This window comes from Hordeum vulgare, chromosome 4H (assembly GCF_904849725.1).
Source record: "Hordeum vulgare subsp. vulgare chromosome 4H, MorexV3_pseudomolecules_assembly, whole genome shotgun sequence".
NCBI lineage: Eukaryota > Viridiplantae > Streptophyta > Magnoliopsida > Poales > Poaceae > Hordeum > Hordeum vulgare.
Window position 1 is genome coordinate 34,111,826 of NC_058521.1, and position 8,463 is coordinate 34,120,288.

At 47.4% G+C, this 8,463-nt stretch overlaps 1 protein-coding gene across 1 annotated transcript; it reads right to left on the reverse strand.

Annotated features, from left to right (window-relative positions):
* Positions 1-5,922: 5,922 nt before the first annotated feature.
* On the reverse strand, positions 5,923-7,881 carry LOC123451114 (protein CUP-SHAPED COTYLEDON 2-like). The gene is made up of 3 exons (XM_045128122.1): positions 7,610-7,881; positions 6,811-7,076; positions 5,923-6,656 (listed from the first exon to the last, which is right to left on the reverse strand). Exons 1-3 carry the CDS (start codon positions 7,761-7,763, stop codon positions 6,177-6,179), a joined length of 900 nt encoding a protein of 299 aa, XP_044984057.1. The 5' UTR covers positions 7,764-7,881; the 3' UTR covers positions 5,923-6,176.
* Positions 7,882-8,463: the final 582 nt, after the last annotated feature.

Consider the following 8,463-nt stretch of genomic DNA (forward strand, 5'->3'; position numbering starts at 1 on the left):
TAGTGAACCGCTTTAGCACTCTGAAAGTACGACCCAACACAACCATTGAGCTTGATGCTCACAGTGTCATTGTGTAAGATCTTCTTGATCCAACCACACCAAGTATCATTAAAGCCCCGAAGGTTATGACACTCAAGTAAAAACTACTGGTTGACCTTATCGTAAGCCTTCTAAAAATCTAGCTTCAAAACAATCCCCACAATCTTTTTCACATGAGTATAGTTTAAGATCTCATGCAAAGAAAGAACACCATCCATCATATTCCTCCCTTCCACAAAGGCATTCTGGGTAGAACTAATTAGTTTGCCCGCATATTTCTCTGCGCGCCTATGAAGAACTTTAGTAATCAGTTTATAGGGACATCTTAAGAGACATATGGGCCTAAACTATTGAATCTTATCTGCACCCAAAGCTTTTGGCAGCAATGTGATAACCCCATAGTTGAGACATTGCACGTCTAAATCCCCTTTATGAAAATAGGAAAACATGGACATTATATCATGCTTCACTATGTCCCGGTAGGATTGATAAAACTCCACAGGAACGTTATCAGGCCCAAGGGACCTATTAGGGGCCATGGCAAACATAGTTTCATTAACCTCTTCTTCCGTGAATTAACGACATAGGTGAGTATCATCAGCAGAATTTATCATATTTTGACCAAGTATAGGGTTCAGATAGAAAAGGTTCCTAGGGGCGGGTCCAAACAAGGTTTTGTAATAGTTTGTAGCGTGCTCAATCAACTTATCAGTATCCTCAATCTCCACATCCCCATCTTTCAAGGTGTGAATAGTGTTTTCACTCTTGCGCCCGTTGGCTATCTTATGATGGTAATCAGTGTTTAAGTCACCTTTGAGCAGCCATCGCTCATGAGATTGTTGTAGCCAAAAAAATTCCTCATTCACAAACATCTCATGTAATTCAAAGTTAATATCCATTTTCCTATGGTATAATTCGGGAGTTAGAGGGCCCTCCTCTTCTAACTCTTCCAATAGAGCTAATTCCACTCTAAGGTCCTCTTTCCTCTTCTTGTCATGTCCAAACTTGTTGGATCCCCACCGTTTGAAATAGGTGTTAAACCTCTTCAATTTGATATTCAAGATATCAATAGGGTCCCGGGAATTAGCTCTTTTGGTCCAGATTTTGCTAACAATTGGTAGAAAACTATCATCTTTGATCCAGGTGAGATTAAAATGAAACTCATGAGGTTTAGGAGCTTCACGTCCCTCCTCACCAGAGGAAAGAAGTAAAGGATTATGGTCAGAAATTACGCGAACAAGCTTCCTAACCGAGACCAAAGGAAACACGTCTTCCCAACTCTCAGACATGAGAATGCGGTCCAACTTTTCCAACATGGGATGAGCCTGGTTATTAGTCCATGTGTATTTACCCCCACTAATATAAATCTCTCTAAGAGTCAGGGCATTAATAATGAAATTAAAGACATTAACAGATTTACTACTAGCCATTTTCTTGTTCTTTTCACTACCATGCCTAAGGATATGAAAGTCTCCGCCCACAATATATGGTATGGTCATATTGCTACACATGGCAGCAAGTTCCACCATTAACTCCTTTTTGAATTCTTCATGAGGCGATCCATAAACTACCAGCAGACCCAACTCAAGCTTATTTCCAATTCCCCTTGAAAGATTTCTTTCTTCTAGCTCCTAGTAACTAGTCTAGAGAGCATGACAACCTATTTTTTCTTATTTTCTTTTTGGATTTACCAGAGGGGATATACTCTTGTTCATTTTCCTCATGGTCTAACCAACTCAGGTTAATGTGAATAAATTTGCACAAACCATTGGTGACAAACATGTCTCCTTCTTGGTCATTACTGCTATCATCTATTTTCTTCTTCTCATCTAAATTCCCTCTCACCTTCTCTAGCTCTCTCAGGATATCTATAGTTTCAAAACTATTATCAGGTATAACAACCCCCATGCTACTCTCCCTACTTAGCAATTCAGGACTTGAGAGAGCATCAAAAGATATTTTTGCAGGAGATCAAATTGTTACCTCCCATGTCTCGTTTGCTTGCTAGGTTCATAGCCTTAGTTTCAATTTTCTCCTACATCCCCTCAACAAAGCGCTTGCTGAATCTAAACACCGCCTCAACAACATGGGGAGGAGTGAGAATGAATTCATCACTACACATAGGGGTAGGTGATTGTCCCATATAATCACTGGAAATCTTCAGCTTTTGGTCCACCTCTCCATCCACCTCCACGACCTGATTAGAGTTAGTGACCACATCATCATAAGATAAGGAACGACACAATGTAGATATAGTATTCACATGCACTTCTTTGAATTGGTCCAAAATCTCAACATGAGTGTAGATCGGAACATGTTTCACTGGAACAATCCACTTGGATTCATTAATTGGCTCCATACACAAGTGCATCTCATGTTCTTCCTGCATACATTCAATAAGCAGGGAAGTGTCCACATCACTGTTAGATGAGATTGGTGCCTCAATTTCAGGAGTTAGCAGACGACATGTCTTCCACTCCAATATGTGGGTCCCTCTCCATCAGCACCCATGAAGTCAGATTGACTGGCATCTCTGTCCTTCTCTCCTCTTTTGCGTTTAGGAGTTTGGTCAGGTTTAGCATCATCTCCTCGAGCCGCAACGACATTGGTATCTAATTCAGCAGGGTTTCTTACCAACACTTCTTCCACCTCATAAGTAAACTTATAAAAGCGGCCTTCCAACACATCCTCTATTGTAGCAGGAAGTTGGTCAATATGGCGACATCAAATTTTAGCTCGGGCCAAGGAGGGACGATTGATAGTGGACATATCAACCTCCAAAGTGATTCCGAGCAGACCCCCAACATAGGCCACAATTTTATCATATCTTTTGTTAGTAAGGATCCTGCCAATTTTAACCCAAGCAGTTTTTAATAGACCGTCAACATCCGTGCCCTCAGACCAGGGAGAAAATTTGACAACAACTCCACATTTTTTAAGCATCACATGTTCTACAAATAGGGCTCTATCCACTTCTCTAGGGTTGGGCATCATCATCACAAACTTTTGTGGGGCAAAGAATTTAGGAGAGCAACGCCATCCTTGACCCACATAAACACCCAATTCATGCTCAATATCTTTGGTCTGAGCCGACCCTTCTACGATAGTGACAACTATATTGTGAATTTTCTCACGGGTTTGCCAATCAATGTGAAGGTCAGGAATATAAAAGAACCCCTGCCCTTTGGCTTGGAAGGCATACATCACAGGTAGATAATTCCAAGGCAGGGATTCAGTGCAAATCACAGCTAGGTGCCCTCTCTTCTTACATCTCTCACACTAAGCTTGCGGGCACTTAGCAGTAACATGGCTTCTATAGTTGCAGATATGGCAGGGTTGGGAAAGAGGATTAATGTTACCAACATGGACAGGAAGATCTCCTTTCTAGTGAGTAGGATTCTTCACAGCAGCTCATGGGTCACTGGTCTCAGTATATTCCGGTCCCCATGGCTCATGCGCAGGAGGGGCATGTTGCTTCCTCCCAGCCGCTTCGTCCCACCTCTCGAACCAGCATCGTCATATCAAGAGGCCCTCGTCGTTGAGGTGGTCCCCGTCTCTGTCTTGCGCTTCCACACGTTGGTGTCGAGGCCGCGGCCGCTATTGCGATCGAAATGGCCCGCATCCGGTCCATGGCGCCCGACACCGAATCACATCCCCCTCATAGTGGTGGTGTTTCTCTCACAACTTACAACAGAAGGATGAGGGAGAGAGGAAGAGGCAACTACTTGAGAAAACAACCGAGGATCGTCATGGATCTTGCCTTCCCACCAGGTGAATCTTTGGCTAACTCTAGATCTAGCGTGGGACGACACGTTCCAGAAGTGGGAGCAACCCTCGTCAAGATCCAAAATGAGGGAGGAGGAACCCGCAGCCCTATTAATACCTATAGCGCTCGGCAAAACCCTAGGTCCGCGTCGTTCATGGCGGTCCGATCCCTCCGAACCCACATGGCAGGCTAACATCTGGGTCATGGCGGACCGGTCCACGCCCCAGGATCCCTGACCCTCCTCTCAGGTGCGGGGGCTGGCAACGTGCCTCTCACGCCCAGGGCCGGCCCTAGGTAGGGGCAAGAAGGGCGACGCCCTAGGGCCCAGCCTGATGGGGGCCCGACCCTATACATATATACACTATGTATGCAATTTTAAGCCCAACAGAAAAAGCCCATAATTGTCCATAAACTAACTAGGTTACGTACAGGGCCCGAGAGAATGTGAGGAGGCAGCGAGCCAGCGATAGATCCAGCCGTCGCCGCCGTTTCTTCTCTCGAGACTCAGTTATTCCTCCGTCTTCTCGTTCCCCATCCCGCTCCTGCGCTCCTACTCCCAAAGCTAGCAAATTAATGGATATTTCCGTTGTAGCTGAAGCAGATTTCTTCTCCTTCTCCATCTCACTTCCCTATGGTTTTCCCATTTTCCCTATAAGTATTTGCATCGAGGCATCGAGCCAGGGACATCAGACTGCTCCAGGCTGCGGGATCAGTACCGACTCAAGGAGACGCCCTGCTGCTCACCGTGTTCCAGGGCCAAGGAGACGCCCTGCTGCTCGCCTGCTCACTGTGCTCAAGGCTACGGGATCAGTACCGGCTCAAGGAGAGTAGGAGACGCCCGGCCGCCCGGGAGAGCCTGATGGCTGATGCAACACCTGCAGGGCCTGAACACCCGTTGCCTGCACTAACCTGACAGCTCCATTCACAAGGTTCTTGTTATTTCTGAGTAGTTTTCCGCTCCATCTTTGTACAGTTTTTTTGGTGTTTTAGTTATTCCCTGACTGATCTTCTTTGCTGCTTATTTAGGCTGTTCATTTGAGGTTCCAATCATCCAAGGACCATCGCAAGATCCGATATGCTTGGGACTGGATAGCTCATAGCTGGATTTCTTCAATTCTCTGAAAAATTCAGGTGTTCCCTATCCTTTCCTATAAAAATGTTGCCTAAAAAGCATTTGTCTGGTTCTGAGAAAAGGAAGAAGAAAAAGGCAGAAAAAGAGTTCATTGGTACTCAAAAAGGTGCTATGCACAAATTTCTTTCTAGGAATATCACTGCTGTGAGTTCAAATGAATTAGATCAACAACGTGTAGAAGCCTTAGATTCTACAAATGATCACAATCAGGGCAGAAACTCGATAATATCAAACTTGATACAGTAATTGATGATTTTGCTTCAAAGAACGGTCGAAGAAGTCATTTGCTATGATTACATGTCTTTCACTTTTGCTCAGTTTGTTTTTTCAGGTGAGAGACTTGCTGGAAAGAAGAGTGATCATCTTTTGATAATTGTTGAAGTAATTCTGCTGGGCTGAGGACATAAAGCGCAAAGTTTCGAGTGTTAGGAATCATTTCTTCATTGGTTATGTAAGAATAAAAAGTTTGTTGGTTGTTGGCAAGAAGTGCATGTGCATCGTGTGTGTCCATGCTGTATTATGGGACGTTATTTGGTAATGAAATTCCCTAGATCTTTGAAACCAAAAAAAACTTTGGGCTCTATGTCAATATATATAATTGTTTTTTTCATTAAAGGGCCCACTTTTTTAGTTCGCCCCGGGCCTATGAAAATTCAGGACCGGCCCTGCTCACGCCCCCTTCCCAGCGTCCCCGTGGACCAGAGGCGACGTGGTTGCCCGTTGGTTGGCCTCACGCCGACGAATCCTCGCCAGCGTTGTTCGCCGGAAACCTGTCCTGTATTCTGGCGAAGTGGCAGGGAAACAAGACGATGTGGCCTAGACGTATGCATTCACCTTCGTGGAGGGAACAAACATCGACTGTACCTCCCTGCGCATTGAGGAGCACGACGCGTCCCTGCGTAGCCAGACAACGCCGTCAGTTTGCGTGACCTGCCCCACAGTCGTCATATCCGCCGCCAGCGTACGTCGGAAGCCATGGCCGGCGTGCAGGCAACTAGACCGCGTAGTTTCTTTCATTTCATAACAGATGGACAAACATACAATGTGTGCTACAACTTAAGAGACATAGGTCAACAGAACAACGAACATACATACTTGTCTAGTTAAACTTTAGTTGATTTTGACCCATGGGATTGTCCCATTTTTAACTACAAATGTACCTTAGATAATATATATGACCACAGTTTTTGAAGCGGCATTACTTTCCTTGTTATTATAGGCGATGAACTGATAAACTGGTCAGAAGGTTCTCCATGTCGACTCGTGCATTTCCAGCTGCGGCGGCTGCTCGCACTCCATGTCCACCTTCGCCATCGCGTTCCCGAACAAGGTATCACCGCCGACGTCTCTCGGCAGCTGGCTGCACCCGGCGAACGGCGCCAGCGCCTTCTGCATGGCGGGGTTCGCAGAGAAGACGGTGCCGAGCAACCCCGGCGCCGCCGCAGCAGCCCAGGGGAGCATGGCGGCCGCGCCCTGGTTTGCCGCCGCCAGCCAGTTCATGTACGCGCCCATGTCAATCCGGTGGCCGAAGTTGTCGCCGGAAGCGTTCGGGCCGGCCGGGGCGAAGCCGCCGAGCATGGAGGAGACGTCGATCTCCCCGAGCTCGCCGAGGGAGGCGTGGGCGTCGTTGCATGGGGAGTCCATGTCGGGGCTGTCCTGTGGGTGCCTCAGCTTCAGTATCTGGCTCTTCTTGAACACCCTGCACACCACCCATTCCTCCTTCGAAAACAAAAAGACAAACGAACATTTCACACAACCATATTAGCTAGCAACGATCTAGTTCGAAAGTAGAATAGTTGTTGCAACTCTTTTTATAACAAGTTGCAGGCAGTACCATGGCCTAATTAACTAAGAGATGTGTCTAGATGTATACCTTGTTGGGTTTGTATGGGAACTTGTTCTGGATCCTGTACTCGTGCATGACCCAGCTGGTCTTCTCGCCCTTGGGAGCCCTGCCACCGTAGAAGACTAGGGTTTTCTTCATGCCGACGAGCCTCCCGCCGTGGAAGATCTCCTTGTCCTTGCCGGTGGTCTTCCAGTAGCCGGATTCGGTGGCGCGGTTCGTGCGGATGCCGGTCGGGTATTTCCGGTCGCGCATGCTGAAGAAGTACCACTCTTTCTCCCCCATGCTAGCTTTACCTGCAGACGTGTACACCCATCAATATATTTTTTGGAGTACACGTACATCCATGATCCATCAATTGGCAACCAATGTACGTAGGTCGTATGGGCCGGTGTATGGCAACTTGGCATTGACAACGACGACTAAGCTTTTTTACTTCAGGGAAACGACGACTACGTTTATAGTAAGCTTACGTAACTTCGATGTAAATAAATCTAGAGTAGTGCGTAGTACACAATAGTGACCGCGCGTGAATATATGCATGCTATGAACTAGGTCAAGGCATTAGAAGTCTCACCAAATCGAGAAAAAAGAGGGAAGGTCGTATTGGTCCACAAGTAAACAAGATGGTTGAGAAGCAAGAACAATTGGTACTAGTTCCGGTTTTATTTGCACACAATAGTGAATGCCAAAAACTATTTTTCCAGGAACGAGCACAGAAATATATATTAATTAGCACATTGCACAAATTCAAATCAGGTTTTTTCCCTGATGTTACGAGTGATTGTGCAACAGGAAGGAACTAGCTGGAACTGGAACTAGCACTTACTTGGAAGGTCCCATGGCTCGCACTTGTTGAGATCGACGTCGGCGATGGCGCGAGTGGAGAAGGCGAAGTCGGAGACCTTGCGGCTGAGGTAGTAAGTGATGAGCTCCTCGTCCGTCGGGTGGAACCGGAACCCCGGGGGAAGGCCCTCCTCCATCCCGACCTTCGATTCCGGCGCACCCGCTGCCGCTGTCTTACTCTCCGCCGGCCGACAGTGCAGCAGCAGGAGCAGCTCAGCTCAGCAGGCAGTGCAACGATCCATGGCAGAAGGAGACGCCGCGTGCTTATATATCAACAACAAGGGCGCACATGTGTACGTGAAGACAAGAAAATATGGGGTTATTAATGGCACTCTTGCTGCGCATACTTCTTCTAGAGACAGAGCCCCGGTTCGAGGTCTCAACAACCACGGCCGGGAAAGGGACGGGGAGGATTATTGGCGACGGCGACAGGGCCGGATCCGGGGAAAAGGTCGGAGAGGAGGAAAGATCCGCCCGTCGATCGCACGCGTGCGTGGGGGCTGCATGCATGGGTCGCTGTACGTGTTTTCCGGCCAACTCCAACCACCCCCACCCACCGGAGCTAGCTCGATCGCTCTCGTTCTCCGGCGGAACGGCGACCCCTCTCTTGCCAGCTACGCACACGGCGGCGTGACAGGAATAACCACAGTTTCTTCGTGGCAACGAGTTGCGGCACTGTAGTTTGAGTTTTTTTATCAGTTGATGAGACAATGCATGGGCACGGAATGACTGTCGTCGGCGCTGTACGCGTGTGATCCGCTTGCGCGCGCACGTGCGGATCTACATGCGCTATACTATATCGAACGTACTCGATCGTACGTCTAGATTGGTGGTTGC

Excerpts from the sequence above, each read along its gene's own strand:
- LOC123451114 (XM_045128122.1), bottom strand. The coding sequence starts at position 7,763 with ATGGAGGAGGGCCTTCCCCCGGGGTTCCGGTTCCACCCGACGGACGAG. Across the intron at positions 7,077-7,609 it reads CGAGCCATGGGACCTTCCAA|GTAAAGCTAGCATGGGGGAG; the intron begins GTAAGTGCTAGT and ends ACACGTCTGCAG. Across the intron at positions 6,657-6,810 it reads TCCCATACAAACCCAACAAG|GAGGAATGGGTGGTGTGCAG; the intron begins GTATACATCTAG and ends TTGTTTTCGAAG.